At 40.6% G+C, this 16,100-nt stretch overlaps 4 protein-coding genes across 13 annotated transcripts; 3 read left to right on the top strand and 1 right to left on the bottom strand.

Moving 5' to 3' along the window:
* Positions 1-63: 63 nt before the first annotated feature.
* On the top strand, positions 64-5,081 carry LOC106376290 (cation/H(+) antiporter 24-like). Of its 9 annotated transcripts, XM_048768877.1 has the most exons (6): positions 64-333; positions 437-495; positions 837-953; positions 1,024-1,099; positions 2,187-2,475; positions 2,708-5,081. In XM_048768877.1, exons 4-6 carry the CDS (start codon positions 1,077-1,079, stop codon positions 4,931-4,933), a joined length of 2,538 nt encoding a protein of 845 aa, XP_048624834.1. In that variant the 5' UTR covers positions 64-333; positions 437-495; positions 837-953; positions 1,024-1,076; the 3' UTR covers positions 4,934-5,081. The 9 variants fall into 9 exon arrangements, 6 of the variants coding, with proteins under 6 accessions (XP_048624834.1, XP_048624833.1, XP_048624832.1 ...); XM_048768876.1 differs by having other exon boundaries at positions 437-953; positions 1,029-1,099; XM_048768875.1 differs by having other exon boundaries at positions 437-953.
* A 504-nt stretch (positions 5,082-5,585) lies between these two features.
* LOC106376287 (SWR1 complex subunit 6-like) lies at positions 5,586-6,553 on the top strand. Its single transcript, XM_013816354.3, has 4 exons — positions 5,586-5,794; positions 5,876-5,981; positions 6,056-6,162; positions 6,231-6,553. Exons 1-4 carry the CDS (start codon positions 5,696-5,698, stop codon positions 6,432-6,434), a joined length of 516 nt encoding a protein of 171 aa, XP_013671808.1. The 5' UTR covers positions 5,586-5,695; the 3' UTR covers positions 6,435-6,553.
* Positions 6,440-11,661, bottom strand: LOC106376285 (N-terminal acetyltransferase B complex auxiliary subunit NAA25). 2 transcript variants are annotated; one of them, XM_013816352.3, is made up of 19 exons: positions 11,252-11,661; positions 11,015-11,171; positions 10,823-10,941; positions 10,675-10,749; positions 10,507-10,600; positions 10,287-10,405; positions 10,064-10,134; positions 9,787-9,928; positions 9,502-9,677; positions 9,223-9,425; positions 8,834-8,964; positions 8,676-8,752; positions 8,517-8,591; positions 8,232-8,424; positions 8,026-8,145; positions 7,791-7,929; positions 7,666-7,706; positions 7,326-7,580; positions 6,440-7,246 (listed from the first exon to the last, which is right to left on the bottom strand). In XM_013816352.3, exons 1-19 carry the CDS (start codon positions 11,396-11,398, stop codon positions 6,581-6,583), a joined length of 3,000 nt encoding a protein of 999 aa, XP_013671806.2. In that variant the 5' UTR covers positions 11,399-11,661; the 3' UTR covers positions 6,440-6,580. The 2 variants fall into 2 exon arrangements, with proteins under 2 accessions (XP_013671806.2, XP_048624831.1); XM_048768874.1 differs by lacking the exons at positions 11,015-11,171; positions 11,252-11,661 and having other exon boundaries at positions 10,675-10,745; positions 10,823-10,931.
* Positions 11,662-11,688: 27 nt separating this feature from the next.
* On the top strand, positions 11,689-14,449 carry LOC106376286 (sorting nexin 2A). The gene is made up of 5 exons (XM_013816353.3): positions 11,689-12,901; positions 12,988-13,197; positions 13,348-13,608; positions 13,710-13,796; positions 14,134-14,449. The coding sequence occupies exons 1-5, from the start codon at positions 11,867-11,869 to the stop codon at positions 14,218-14,220; spliced, it is 1,680 nt and encodes a 559-aa protein (XP_013671807.1). The 5' UTR covers positions 11,689-11,866; the 3' UTR covers positions 14,221-14,449.
* Positions 14,450-16,100: the final 1,651 nt, after the last annotated feature.

Raw genomic sequence — 16,100 nt, 5'->3', positions numbered from 1 at the left:
TAAAAATAAATGAAAAAGGCAGAAAAAAACAGAGAACCGCTGTTTAAAATGGCCTCTTTAGAATTGGTAAGGAACCCTTACGTGTCTGTTTGGTATTGTACCCCATTAATGTCTCTCTCTCTCCTTTTGGCGACTTCAGCGATTGCGCTCCGATTTCCTCTTCGCCGTCGAAGACCAAGTCGGCATCCCTCTCTCTGCTACCATTTTCATCCCCACTGACTTTGACACCGCTGACCTCTCCTCATCCTCCACCAACAGACGTCGTCTCTCCGTCGCTTATCACATCGTTCCTCAACGATGATCATCCCAGTTCGTTGCTTTACTTGTGGAAAGGTTTGTTTCTCCTTTAAATTCGTTTATTTGAGGAAATTTTGATAGTCTCTAGGATTACATTTTTTCTCTATTACGATAAAGTTTCGAGCTTTATGAATCGTAGGTGATTGGGAACAAATGGGACACATATCTGGATCTTCTTCAGGCTGATTACACCGAAGGGTAACCCTTTTTGATTCCCCCATTATACTTTGTGTGAAAAAAACTCTAATGAGAGTCTTTGTATGATGGTTTTTGTAGTAAGTACATGATTAATCTGTTTCTCAACTTCTCTTTTGCAATTTGATCATTTTAAAGTTCATATATGTTAGCTCTGTAACGTAAAGCAGATTACTGGTATTTTGATTATGTTGTTTGCATCTCTAGTTTAATCTTTAGCCCCCTATGTGTTAAGCTACAACATGATTTTACGTTCTCAAATTAACATTATGATAACTTGCGAATTGGTTTATGTCTCTTGATGCGATTGGGTTAGTTCGAAAGTTTTTTTGTGAGAAAAACAGCAGGTATATGTTCAAGAGAAGGCATAAGCAAGAGTGGTCTTGAAATCGAGCTCCCATAGATTAAATGTGCCTTTGACGAAATTGTAGTGAGCTCCTCTTATAGCAAGCGTGTTCAAGGTAACAACAAGAAGCTTCTGCGTTGCTTCGGTTTGAATTTCATTCTTATTGATTTGTCTGTGTTGCATAGTGGAGTTCCTGCTTTTACAGTGCCTCAACCTGATGAAGCAATGAGTATACTTGATGAGAAAGCTTCAGAATTGGAGGTAAATGACTATATACAAAACAACCTAATCACTAGTCAGATGTTGAGTTGAATAGCTTTATGATTTGTAGTTGTATCTTTTGATTTGTAGCTTTATGTCATTTTTATTTAAATTTTTATGTTATCAAATCTTTATCATTCAACTTTTAAAAAAAAAATATTTAAGAACCCCTATGGAGTTCTCCCATTGGAAAAAGAAAAAATTATTTTTACTAACCAAAGTTCTTAACTTCTCATATCATTTTTAAACCTATTAATTTAATCATTAGAGCCCATTAAGAGTTCTAATGGATGGAGTTGCTCTAAGGGTGCCAGCAATAAACATGCTCTCATTGTCCCCACAAGGAACAAAACAAAGGAAGAGGAAATAGATGCATGGGAGTTTGTGTTAGCCAGCTACCACGGCCGTGCCTTGCACGTCCCTGTCCCTTATTATGTTATTGCTTCTAAATTCATCCATCATTCTCTTTTGTATTTTATCAACTAATTACTGATATATTGGAGAAGGAAAATATTTATTTCAATAAGGGATACTTCAAAACTTAAGGAATGAAGTGACATTTTCACATATTTAACCTCACATGTAATACTTTTAACACTGTAAAAAGAAATAGTAACAAATCTTATAGCAACTTTTGAATATATTCACAGTTTTCCATAGCATTTCATAGGAAAAGAAACATATTTTAATTTACAGTTTACAGAGTACAAATATATTTCTGGTGCAACAAGATAAAAGAGAAAAACATAGATATATATATATATATATGGTTTTTATTTAAAATATGTGTAAGAAAACAAATTCAAAAAGTAAAATTTAATACGTTGGATTCTTTAATTATGCTAAATATAGATCATACCACAAAATACATGTTTTCAAGTCAAAAACTCGTAACCAGAAGAAGAAAACAAAGGACTAAGCGAAAACTAGAATTGCTCCCAAAAATGACGCACATCCACACTTGTTTTCAAAAGAACATCCACTTTGTATCTATTGTCTTCTCTTTTTCTCTCTCCATCGATGATCACAATCGTTTTGCTTTAGATGAACCAAACCGTGATCTTAAACAAATATTTTGAATGGTTAGGCATTTCCCCAGCAATGACCGGATTCTCATGCCAATCCATATTGGGTTCTGGCCGGAGGACCCACCACCCACCGGTGAGGTTAGTACTCGAGACCTCTCGTCTAGACTTCCGGTGGTTTGTCGACACGTTCACAGTAAGCAACCATTTGGAATGTTCAGAGGCGAAAACGCTATGAACTATGCATTTTCAACTTTCTTGATCGAGGCAATTCTTATTATCTTCTTCATCAAAATCACATGCTTCCTCCTTCGACCTCTACGTCAACCTCGTATCGTCTGCGAGATCATTGTTCGTCACTAATCTTATACATTCATTTATCATATAGCTTGGGGTACACTCAGATGAAACATTTGTTCTGATTATTATACATGCATGACCTCTAAAATTATCGATTTTTTATATTAAAATTGACCTAAAATGTTTATAGGTTTATAAATCTCAAATTCCACCATGCATATGGTTTAAATAAAAAAAAACTGATTTAGAATATTAAAAAAATGGTTTTGTGTGTGTTTTGAAGGGTGGAATGATGATAGGACCGTCGATGCTTGGAGGAAGCAGGAACTTCAACTACTACTTGTTCCCACCGATATCAAATTACATATGTGAAAACTTGGGACTGTTGGGATTTGTTTACTTCTTCTTTATCACTGCGGCCAAAACTGACGTTTCAGCCATTGCAAAGTCTCCAAGAAAGCATAAGTACATTGCTGTGATCGGCATTGTCGTCCCCCTGGTCTGCACTTTGGCCACGGGGATGGCAATGCGAGACAAAATGGACAAGAACATGAGAAAGTTTTCATCAGTTGGATCGATTGCGTTTGCCTTGGCTTTTAGTTCTTTCCCTGTCATCTACACCGTCTTAAGAGACATGAACCTTCTCAACTCTGAAGTAGGCAAGTTCGCCATGTCGGTGGCTCTCATTGGAGACATGGCAGCGATTGTTGCTCTTATTTTTTTCGAGGCCTTGAATCAGGTAGAGGAAGGAGGAGCCACGGCTATAGTTTGGTATCTTATATCGGTGGTTATATTCAATGCTTTTATGTCTTTGGTTGTGGGACGAGCTCTTGAGTGGGTGGTCGACCAAACGCCAGAGGGGAAACTCGTCGACCAAAACTATATTGTAATGATTCTCATGGGTGTTCTTGTCGCTTGTTTCATTACAGACATGTTTGGTTTATCTATGGGCATGGGACCCATTTTGCTAGGGTTCATTGTCCCTCAAGGTCCACCTTTGGGTTCGACGCTGGCTATTAGGAGCGAGACTTTCATCCATGAGTTCTTGATGCCTTTCTCCTTTGGTTTGGTGGGACTCAAGACCAATGTCAATCTTATCACCAATGATATTTGGGAACAAAAGCTCTCTCCTCTCGTCTACATGACAGCCGTTGGATTCATCTCTAAGTTTCTCGCTGTGTTTTCCGCTGCTGTCTTCTTTAAAGTCCCCACCAGAGACAGTCTCACGCTTGGTCTCATGTTGAACTTGAGAGGCCAGATAGATACCTTGCTCTACTTGCATTGGATAGACAAAAATATAATCGGTTTACCCGGTTTTGCTATCTTGGTTTTGCATGCCCTTGTGGTTACGGGAATAGCAACACCGCTTATCAGTTTCCTTTACGATCCAGATCGTCCTTACAGGATCAGCAAGTACCGCACCATACAACACACTCCCCCGTCTACCGAGGTGGGACTTGTTCTCGCCGTCGCCGACCACGAAGCCTTGTCCGGTTTGTTCACCTTCCTCGACCTTGCTAATCCCACTACAAGTAGCCCCTTTTGTATATATGCTATCCAGTTAGTGGAATTAATGGGGCGAGCCTCGCCAGTTTTTATCGACCACGAGGAGGAGGAAGAGGATGAGGAGGACGATGAGGAAGAGGTGGAAGAAGAAGAAGATGAAGGTGCCCGGAGAAACCAGGTGCAAACCGCATTTAGGTTGTACCAAGAGAGAAGAGTTGAATGTGTAACGCTACGTGCCTACACAGCTCATGCTCCAAAGCGTCTAATGTACCACAACATTTGCCAGATAGCATTGGCTAATAAAACCGCTTTCATTCTCTTACCTTATCAGCAAGAACGTCTCGACGACGATGCACCAACGGAGCTACGTAACTCCGGCATGTTATCCGTGAACGCGGATGTCTTGGCGCACACGCCATGCTCTGTTTGTATCTATTACGACAAGGGACGTCGTAGAAACGCTCGGTCCCAAGAAACGTACCGTTTTGTTGTTCTGTTCTTAGGAGGAGCTGACAACAGAGAAGCTCTGCATCTGGCCGACAGGATGACGGTGAATCCAGACATAAGCTTGACGGTGATCAGGTTCTTGTCGTTTAACCATGAAGGAGAGGACGAGAGGGAGAAAAAGCTGGACGATGGGGTGGTGACGTGGTTCTGGGTCAAGAATGAAGACAAGGAGAGGGTTAGTTACAGGGAGGTTGTGGTCAAGAACGGTGCGGAGACGCTGGCTGCAATACAAGCGTTGAATGACAACGACTATGATCTGTGGATAACGGGGAAGAGAGAAGGTATCAATCCGAAGATTATAGAAGGGCTTGCGGAGTGGAGTGAGAACCACCAGCTTGGAGTGATCGGAGACACTGTGGCGGGGAGTGTGTTTGCCTCGGAAGGCTCGGTGTTAGTAGTACAGCAACAGGTGAGGAACCAGAAGGGTAGTGGTTTCTTGAATGGCAAGTTTGATTACAAGAAGTTAGTGTCTCATTGGTCTTGTAATAATTGTTAGTTAGGACATATTGCTTAACTGATTAGGTTTCTTTTTGTTTTGTACATTCTGTATTTTTGGGATGATTTTGCTTTCTAAACAAAATTTGTATCCAAGTTCATTGTACAAGCTAATAAATTCCAATGTAGAAGAAGCTTCAGTTGGTTGATCAATTTGTTTTTCATTTTTTTTTTTATTATATGCAGCTACATTGTTAGAATTTCACGGATATTTCACTAATAAAATAAATAAATAAAATTATTTTTTATAAGAAATTTGTAGGTAAAAAAACTTAAAATATTAATGAAAATTGAGTAATTATTTTAAATGATTTATTTAATTTAAATATATAACTAAGAACTTTTGGCAATAAAAATACTCCAAAAACATCTTCATATATATGTTTTCAAAAGTTATTCTGAAACAAAAATAAGAAAAAATATATAGGTATCTTGAAATTTTGTAAAAATATTTTATATGTTTATGAGATATTATATAATAATAATAATTTTTTGAGATTGACAAAAAAAAAAAAAATAATTTTTTGAGATACTTATAAATTATTTTTATATTTATGAATCATTATAGTTTAATTATATTTTGAAAACTTGGATATTAGAGATAGAAGTGTTTAAAGTGATTCTACAAATTGTTAAATAACAAAGCCCAATGGGCCATTATAGAGTGAACCAGACTATTTCTTGATAAGACTGTATACCACTCTAAGTCTCTAACGCCGCTGCCCTTCCACCGTCGCCGGTACACTGAATCGTCTTTAGCGGTATGGAGGAAGACATGGCAAACCGTCGAGTCTCGAGCCGTACTCGTAAGGTTGCTACGAAGATGGCGGCAGCTCTTACAAGCACCGACAATCGAACCCAGGTGTCTTGTCTGATTTCGAAATCACTTTTTGATTTTTTTTTTCTTGGCAATGAGACTTCGTTTGTGTTTGGTTAATTCTAGGCTGCTATAGCTAGGCTGGAAGCTTTAGAGAACGACAATGGAGCCGTCGAGGTGGTTGATTTGAACGATGATGAAGAAGCCTCTCTCGACGAAGACGATGATCTCGGTGAATAATCTTTAGATACTCGCTGTGATTATGTAGGTCTTCTAGTTTTCAGTCATGTGTTTGGTTTGTTGCAGGTTACGTGCAGAAGAAGCAGCAGAAAGGATCAAAGCGTAAAACTCGACAAGCAAAAGCTTTGGAGGCTCGTAAAGCTCCCAAGTCCTTCACTGAGCTCTTGCAGGAGGTAATGTAATCAGCTCTTTGTTTATCGTTTCTGCAGCTGAGATCAAGCTAATATGGGTTCACTTTCAGGCAAATTTGGAATCTTTACCGTCGCATGTCCCCACTTACTTGAAAGCAGCAGTGGGACCTCCGACTTCGTCTTCTCGCCGCCATTTCTGCACGGTCTGTGGGTACATTGCAGGATACAATTGCTGCTTATGCGGGATGCGTTTTTGTTCTATCCGTTGCCAAAACATTCACAAGGACACTCGTTGTCAGAAGTTTGTTGCATAGGAGAATAGATGTAAAACATTTTTTTCAAAAATTGTACTGAAACATCACCACATCAACGTGTGTTTTGTCAAGAATGAGAATGAAATAGCCAAACAAAAAGCAGCGACGTTTCTCTCTAACGTGTTCTTATGATTTAAGAGGACCAATCAAACATGGGACATCTGTTGTTTGAGCTTTTCCAGTAGCTTTCTCTTAGATCCGCAGATTTGGTGAAACTCACGGAGGACTCTCTGTTGCGCGGTGACTGTTTTACGTGCTGAGTCTGCCTTGCTCCATGTTTTTAGTGATTCAAAGATGCGGCTACCAACCTCTGACTCTTCGCTGGATGCGATGAAACTCTCTAGAACCCCAAGAACCTGTCCCGGTCCTTCATTCCTCTTCAGAGTTGTCAAAAATCTCTCCACTTGATCATCTTCCGGGTTGTTGATTTGATTCAGTAGCCAGTTAGAAACTTCTTGTACTGTGCTGCATAAGGAATGTATAGAATCTTTGATTGCTTGAGACATCGGGGAGGAAGGTAAATGATCCGAATGTTGCGCTTTCTTCTTCTTCTTCCCAGATGGGAGAGACGAGCGGGTGCAAGCCTGAATTACAAGACTGTGCCAAGCCAACGGTTCAGTGATGATCTGAACCAAGACCTGCACATCAGAATAGCAAGAATTCATCTGTGAAGATCCCATTGATTTGATTCTGTCCAGAATAAGCCTCTCAAATAGCAAGTTCAACACATGCCAATGCTCTTGGGAACTCAGGCTCCAAGCATTCCAAAACACGGCAAAATTCAACCAGTCAACAAGATCTGAACCGAGCGTCTGCAGAGTTTTCCCACAAAGTCAATAACATTAAGACCAGTTGACATGAGTGCACGTGGAAAGAGTAGAATAAGCTAACCTCAAAAGTCCTTGCACCCTGTGAGATCTCTGTGATCATCTCTACAGCGTCACTGAAAGAAGATCCCAACGTTTTGGTGTACTCCTCCAGCAAAGACTTAAGTTCTTCGCAGGTTTTGAGGTCACCTCCAGACCCTTTGGTTTCAAGACTCTCCTTTAATGCCGTTGCCGAACACTGAATAGAGAGGTATACCATCCGAGGTAGAAGGGATTTTCTCTGGATGGATCGTTTCACGTTTTCTTCACGATCTTTGTTCTATAGACATGTAACAATTACAAACATTACTAAATTGCATCGGTCCCAAGTACAAGAGAAAGTGTATTGATACAGACAAACGTACCACATTCTCTTTGGGACAGTAAGAAAAATCTTCAAATGAACCTACAGACGTTGTTGATTGATATTAAGAATAGCACCACAACAACAAAAAAAATAAACAACTAATATAGTGAAGGAAATACTTACCTAATAGATAGTTTTTCTCAGGACAAGGTGTCCACCATGGTCGTGTTTGCATATCTTCATTGAACCTCAGTGTCCTTGATCCCATTTCGTTCGAGAGCTCCACAAGTTGAACTCCAGATTTCAGGTTTTCAAGAACGCGCTAGATACAACAAGAATACATGCAGAGTTAGATATTATTATGAGAGGATCAAATAAATGGACATAATTTACAGGACAAGGATATTGCATTTGTTACCTCTTCTTCCTCGATGCTATCTGCATTCTGCTTCAATTGCAATAGAGACGCTTCAACCCTCGCAGCTTCGTACTGGTTTGACTGCTGCAGTCTTTGTTTGAATAGGACAAATTCGATAACCTGAGATTTGGATAATTCAGATAAGTCACGACAGTAACCAAATGTACACGGGGAGATGGTAACGTAGAGAAATTCAATATGTTTACTTTTGAGTAATTTCTGTGGCGGTAAGCAAGGAATGTAAGGTCTGCTGACTCTTTCAAATGATCATCCATAAACTTGAGATAGTCTTGTAGGAGGTTATTTAAATCTACCCACATGGGGGATTCCAACATTTGGCAAAGAATATGGTGTGAAACCGTTTCCGTCAAGATGTTCTTCACATCCAGAGCTTTATACCTAACAGAAGGCAAACAGGTGGTTCAGTAAAACTAGCTGAAGAAGGTTTTATTTTCCAGGAAAAAAAAAGTAAAAATGAGAGCTATGAATACCGTTCAAATGCAAGTGGAAGAGCACCAATATATGAATATATGTGTAACAGCAAGATCTTGTACTGCCAGACATGTCTGTGAAAACAAAAGGTAATCATCAAGTGGCACTGTTAGAAACTCAAATCAACGTTTTCATAGCTATAACAATTAGTTACTGACCCTCGGATTGACAAGCCCAACTCAAGAACCATGATAGCCTCAGCAAGATAGCAAAAATCTCGAGTACGCCAGTATAACTGGAAACAACAGCAAGGTTACTTATATATATAACAACTGGTTATGCAGTATCGGGGAAGCATGCAACACAACCAAAGTACCTGGACCAACATGTTGCTAATCAAAGATAGAAGTTCTTCCCCAAACATACTCTCTTGAGGATCCAAGTCCTTGGAAAGCGGAAGATTTTGACAGTATAACTTCGCCAGTTTGACTGCAGAGGCTTCAATCTCTACATATTGGAATGAAAGATGGAATTATAAACCGATGCAGAACACATGCAGAGCAACTAGATTGCAATAATAAGAAACCCACATAGTGGAGGCAACAGGAAACTATGATGGAAAATGATGCATTACACTGTACACCAAAACAGAGAGATGTCATATGCACAAAAGAGTCGCACAGCTTGTAGATTCAAAACTGAATCTTCATAAGGAGAAAACATGGAAAATTTTCAGAAGAAGGTATGTGAGCAAAGAGAACACACCGCCAAGAGGAAGCTCAAAAACGTTTCCAGTCAGTTCTTGAACTTTGAGTATGGTTGTTGTTTGACCAAGCACTGTGGTTGCTGATGCAGAAACCGAGTCAGCATTTTCCACTAACATTCCGACAAACTCTGCCATTTTATGAGGGGGTAATACTTGTAGGAATGCTTCAACGTCGGAAGCATAGCAAGCTAAATGACCAAATCTGCATGCAAAGCGATACGCAAGTCAGACTCCGTAAGCAAAAGATAATAACCGAAAAAGAGTTCATAGAGATGTACTTGAGAAAATATTGCAGTAACGATTTTAGTAACTCGCTGTCGTTCTTCTTTCCATATAAGAACTTTCTCTTCTCAATTTCAATTTCTGCCAAATGTGGACCCCTTAAGTTACTATTCTCAGTATCTCTCTGTAACTTCTGCACCAATTCTGAAGCACTTGATATTCGAGAATCAAACTGCATGTTGACAAAGAAATTGGATTTTATATATATGCCAGAAGTTAAGAAAATAAACAAAGGAACACGAACTGGGATTTTAAGTCTGGCAAGAGGTTAGTATTATCACCATTTCTTCTGTAAGGTGAGAAAACTTGCATTCTATGTTTTTTGTTGGATGAATTTGATCAGTATCGTCAAAGTACTTCCACATACTGTCATCTTCAAACAAACAGCCCAGATATTGTAGGAAACACTCCCAATCATCTGGACTGCCAAGCGAACAACAATACGTGTCAGCTCATGATTTACACAGGCCAAATATATACAACAATCAAAAGATCAATTTGGAAACAGTGCCAACTCTGAAAACACTGAGTTGGAATGCGCATGCATTGACAACGTACCTCAATTCTAAGATTTTTTTGTAGACATCAACAGCAGCAGCATAGTCACGTGCCCTAGCAAGGAGTCTCCCCTGTCAGCTTACAGTGAGAGAGTTTATGTGAGCAACTGAGCATACAGCAATAAACTCTGTATGCTAAAAATGTATCCATCTTACTTAGAATATAATGCAAAAAAGCATGAAGTTAAGATATCTTTCCGACCAAAAAAGGCCTTGTAAATTACCTGTATCCGCAATTTATCGACTTCAATCACCAAAAGAGAACCCAGATTTCCCGAAAGAACTTCTAACGCATCATTGTATTTGGATTGTTGTTCCAGCAAAGAGATATACACCATGAGAGCTGAAAATACCAGAGTTTCATTAGTAGAAGAAAACCTGAAGAAATCTGAACTAGTTTGATAACTTGTGAAAGAGAAGACATTCGTAGAGAAGTGAATTCACCTTCTGGCTCATGCATACTATGAGAGGCAATGTGCTTCTTAAGTAAACCCTCAGCCAGAAGCAAGAGCTTCTCACCACTCTTATCACATAGAACCTGTACAAGATCTTCACAACTTAGAAATAGAGTACCAAAAGGCTAAACAATAGCAGGATAGACGGTGGCCGCACCTGTAACTGGATGCTACAAACTGCCCACAGCAAGAACCTTTCTTCTCCGGCAAGCTTGTACATTTTTATGGCTGTCTGTCACAGAACAAGACATAAGAAAAGGGAAATAAAGACTGATAAACTGTTCATCACCAGCAGAAAGACCAACCTGCTGCTGTTTCACAAAAGAATATTCACGAACATAGCAATTAAAGAGCCCCATCATAAGCTCCAGATTATTAGGGAATCTACCACAGGCATGAGCGTAACAACCAGTAGCCAAGGCCACTAGTCACATTAAAAGCAAACGAATCAGATATAACCAAGCTTCTAAACTCTTCTTCATAAGAAGGGCACTTACAGTGATCAAGTCTCTGAAACACAATTTGCAATGTGCTGAGCGTAAGATCATCCATCAACGACGAATCATCTTTATACAAAAGCTCCTTAGCATCCAAGCAAACAGTCAGCGCCTCATCTGGCTTCCCCATCCTCTCATGAATCAGAGCTTTAAGCGCCTGTCAAATGCAACAACACTCCCGTTTTAAGATTACAGAAAGAAGAGAAAAGCGAAACCGATGATTGTACGATAACTTACTAAAGCATAAGGTGACTTCGGGTACTTGGAGAGAAGCGAAGTGAGGAGCTTGAGAGCATTCTTGAACTGACGAGAGTCGATTGCGTCCCAGATTGGTCGGACACGACGCTCCGGTATTCCACCTGCTAACCCGAATTTGGAAGCCATAGTTTGTCGGGAAAAAGAAGTGAGTTATCAGTTGACCGAGATACAGTTGCGGTTAAGACAGGATACGACGACGATCAGAGAGAACCTCTTGCAGATTAAGAACCAAATGAAAACCTAATCAATCCGTTTGGTTGCGGCGATATTGCTATTACCGTCAGGAATTAAACTTATTGGGCTTTTAAATGGGCCTTAATAAGCCCATCGGTGATTCACGTTGACAGATTCCTTGCATCACATGTTACGCATTGGCAATTGTCACAAATGACGAGACTTTAACCCCACTTCACGTGCCATCCCTGACCCGACGTGGTGCGCACGTTAGTCTTCTCTCACATAACCCCACCTGCGCATCTTAGCGAGTCCGGTGTCTTTTAATGCGATTAGCCACCGGCGCAGGAATCTCTCCGTTTCTTCCCAAATCGTCAAACCCTAATCGATTTTTTTTTTTGTTACCCCGGAGAAGAGAAGATGATGGGATCGGAGAATGCCGATGGGTTCGAAGAGACCAATCTCAATGTACCGAAGGAGGAGATGGAGAATCTCGTCCTTAACGGCGACGGAGCCGGCGACGGAACCGGCGATTCATCGAACTCTGCTTATCGCAGCGCGATGTCAACACTCTCCAACGTTCACGACCCTCTCTCGCCGCTCCCTACCGTCCTGACTCCGGCTAATTCTGATCCACTTACTGCGCCGTCCTCCTACATCGAGCCGCCGTCTTACGCCGATGTTATCTTCAGCCCTTTCGATGAGACCTCCGATAGCGAGATCAACGGCGGCGAGGATAGCAGTCTATCCCCAGATTCACTATCGAGATCTCCTTCTTCGTCAAGCTCCGATTACATCAAGATCACCGTATCGAACCCTCAGAAAGAGCAGGAGACTTCGAACTCCATCGTGGGAGGAAACACTTACATCACGTACCAGATCACGACGAGGACGAATCTCCCTGACTTCGGCGTATCGGAGTCCAGCGTGCGAAGAAGGTTTAGAGATGTTGTTACGTTGGCAGATCGATTGGCTGAGTCGTACAGAGGGTTCTGCATCCCACCGAGGCCGGACAAGAGCGTGGTAGAGAGTCAGGTTATGCAGAAGCAAGAGTTTGTGGAGCAGAGGAGAGTTGCGTTGGAGAAGTACTTGCGGAGGCTCAGCGCACACCCTGTTATCAGGAAGAGCGATGAGCTGAAAGTGTTTCTTCAGGTGCAAGGGAAGTTGCCGCTGCCGATGAGTACTGATGTGGCCTCGAGGATGTTGGATGGCGCTGTGAAGCTTCCGAAGCAGCTGTTTGGTGAAGGTGGGGCATCTGCGGTGCCGGTGCATGAGGTGGTTCAGCCTGCTAGAGGAGGTAGGGATCTGCTGAGATTGTTTAAGGAGCTGAGGCAGTCGGTTTCTAATGACTGGGGTGGGTCGAAACCAGCGGTTGTTGAAGAAGATAAAGAGTTTTTGGAGAAGAAGGAGAAGATGCTTGATCTTGAGCAACAAATTATCAACTCCTCACAGCAGGTAAAAGTGTCATCCTTTTTAGTTGATTTATGCATCATATGTTGTATTCTGTTTGGAACAAACTGTTTTGTGGATTATATTTGTAGGCTGAATCCCTTGTGAAGGCACAGCAAGACATGGGGGAAACCATGGGTGAACTGGGGTTAGCATTCATTAAGCTGACAAAGTTCGAGAACGAAGAAGCTGTTTTCAACTCTCAAAGAACTCGTGCTACTGATATGAAGAATCTAGCCACTGCGGCTGTAAAAGCAAGCAGATTTTATAGGGAGTTGAATTCCCAGACTGTCAAACATTTGGTAATTATCTATCTAACTACAGAAATGTAAAATTGCCTTCTTACTTTGAATCAAATGAGACTCTAGACAGGTATCCGGTTTATACATGGAGATTTTGGGGTATTTTAGCTTCACGAAGAGCTTTTATTTTAAATGAATTATTCATTACAGGACACATTACATGAATACCTTGGCATGATGATGGCTGTCCAAGGCGCATTTGCAGATAGATCTAGTGCTTTACTGACAGTGCAGACGCTTCTATCAGAGCTTTCTTCGCTGCAAGCAAGAGCTGAAAAGCTAGAGGCTGCATCATCAAAGGTATTTGGTGGTGACAAATCAAGGATCCGGAAAATAGAAGAGTTAAAAGAAACCATCAAGGTCACTGAAGACGCAAAAAATGTTGCCATCAGAGAGTATGAAAGGATCAAGGTATTTAGTAATAACCATTGCATATGAAAGCTTGTGCTGATGTACCAACATGATATGAAGTTTTTTTGATCGTGCTCTTGTGTAAATTTGTATTATTGCAGGATAACAACCGATCTGAGGTGGAGAGGTTGGATGGAGAAAGGCGTGCAGACTTCATGAACATGATGAAGGGTTTTGTTGTTAACCAGGTACGTTAATATTATTCAGCACATTAGCTTTTTATGAAGCCTTAAGCCTTTCCTTATTGCTCAGTGAAAGTTTTCTATGTAGAATGAGTAATTAATGGTAAGGAGATTTTGTAGGTTAAGCATAAAAGGTAGTGTAGTTCCATTCTTAATAAGCTTTTAAGAGTAGAGAAGTTGAAAAATAGATTATAATGAGACGGTGGATCTCTTACAGGCTAGTGAATGATGAGTGCTTTGAATGATAATATCGGTGAAGAGGAAGTAGGAGTTCATAAAATCTGCCAGTAATGAAACAGAGTCGAGTTTCTGAAATAAATACTTGTGTTTGTTGTGGTTGCAGGTTGGATACGCAGAGAAAATTAGCAACGTGTGGGCAAAGGCTGCAGAAGAGACGAGCCAATACGACAGAGAGAAGCAGAGCAGCTAACAAACACAGAAAAAAGAAAGAGCGAATGATGTTCATTTTGGCATAATCATACCAATTCCATGTTTGACACAGAATCACAATACCGTGATAAACTAATAATGGGTGTCGAACTAATGTATTTTCTTGTTTTTTTGTTTGTTCATCTGTTGTATCTATCTGATAGAGTTCAGCAAAACGTTTGTCTCGGGTGTTTATTTTAGTTGCTGTAAATTGTTTCTCTTTAGCGTTACTCACCAATTCACCATCTATACATGTCGGGTGCTCGTTGGTATTTGACGAGACAGATACATTAAATATAAGTGTCAAAACTGAGAAGACAGCTCTAATGTTTTAACTCAATACTTAATGTATGTGTGCCCTCAATATTAACCAAAACGCAAACGTATCATTATGGGACATAGAGGAGCGAATCAACGAGCTGTTCACGGGGACAACGACAGTTATCATAGCTCTGTAACATAGTATTAGTTTGAAACAAACAAACTGCAAATGACTAATAGTGACAGTCTTCCATAGGTTTGGTATAATATATCGATTGTGAGAGATATAAATCCAAGTCCCACATTGGAAGTTTAGACAAGGAGTGTCTAATATATAAAGAGATGTCCAACTCTAATTAGTACGAGGCTTTTTGGAAAGGAAACCAAAAGTAAATCTATGCGGGCTTGGTTAAGGCCCAAAGTGGACAATATCGTACTAATCGGACAATATAGAGTTGGACACGGGATTTCACAATCCCAACAATTGGTATCAGAGCGGTTTGACGAAGATCTGCAAGACGACCAAAATACCCTTCGAGTAGGAATGGGACCCTTCAAGGTGGAAAGGGAAGTTCGGCATAGATTAGTCAGAAGATCCTGAAATTGTGGGAAGAGCATCCTCAAAGCAACTCAAAGTAACCTTGCGACTAAGGGTGTCGAATGTCGAAGATGCGACAAGGCACCGAGATGATTCGCTAAAGGAAAGGGCACAAGGTGTGTGGTCCTTAGCTTGAGGGGGAGAATGAGAGATGTCAATCCAAGTCCCACATTGGAAGTTTAGACAAGGAGTGTCTAATATATAAAGAGATGTCCAACTCTAATTAGTACGAGGCCTTTTGGGAAGGAAACCAAAAGTAAATCCATGCGGGCTTGCCTCGAAGGCCCAAAGTGGACAATATCGTACTAATCAGATAATATAGAGTTGGACATGGGTTTAACAATCCCAACAATTGGTATCAGAGCGGTTTGACGAAGATCTGCAAGACGGCCAAAACACCCTTCGAGTAGGAATGGGACCCTTCAAATTGGAAAGGGAGGTTCGGCAGAGATTAGTCAAAAAGATCCTGTAAGTTTCTCTGTGGAAAGGGAGCATCTTCAAAGCACCTCAAAGTAACCTTGCGACTAAGGGTGTCGAATGTCGAAGATGCGACAAGGCACCGAGATGATTCGCTAGAGGAAAGGACACAAGGTGTGTAGTCCTTGGCTTGAGGGGGAGAATGAGAGATGTCAATCCAAGTCCCACATTGGAAGTTTAGACAAGGAGTGTCTAATATATAAAGAGATGTCCAACTCTAATTAGTACGAGGCCTTTTGGGAAGGAAACCAAAAGTAAATCCATGCGGGCTTGTATCTAAGGCCCAAAGTGGACAATATCGTACTAATCGGACAATATAGAGTTGGACACGGGATTCAGATCTCTTAGAAACACAAAGAGTTATAAGAACAACTTTTCTTATTAGCTTTAGAAACTACTCAAAACTAAAGCTCTCAATATGTTTCTCTCAGATCATATGGAACACCTCTCCGTTAGACCCATATTTACATGAAAGACAATTCCCTTTAACATGTGGGATATGGAAAACACAAACCTAACCTAAATAGAACCTTCATTTTCCTATT

The sequence above is a fragment of the Brassica napus genome, chromosome C9, assembly GCF_020379485.1.
Source record: "Brassica napus cultivar Da-Ae chromosome C9, Da-Ae, whole genome shotgun sequence".
Lineage (NCBI taxonomy): Eukaryota > Viridiplantae > Streptophyta > Magnoliopsida > Brassicales > Brassicaceae > Brassica > Brassica napus.
The sequence above is the reverse complement of the archived record's forward strand: the minus strand, read 5'-3'. Positions and strand labels throughout refer to the sequence as shown.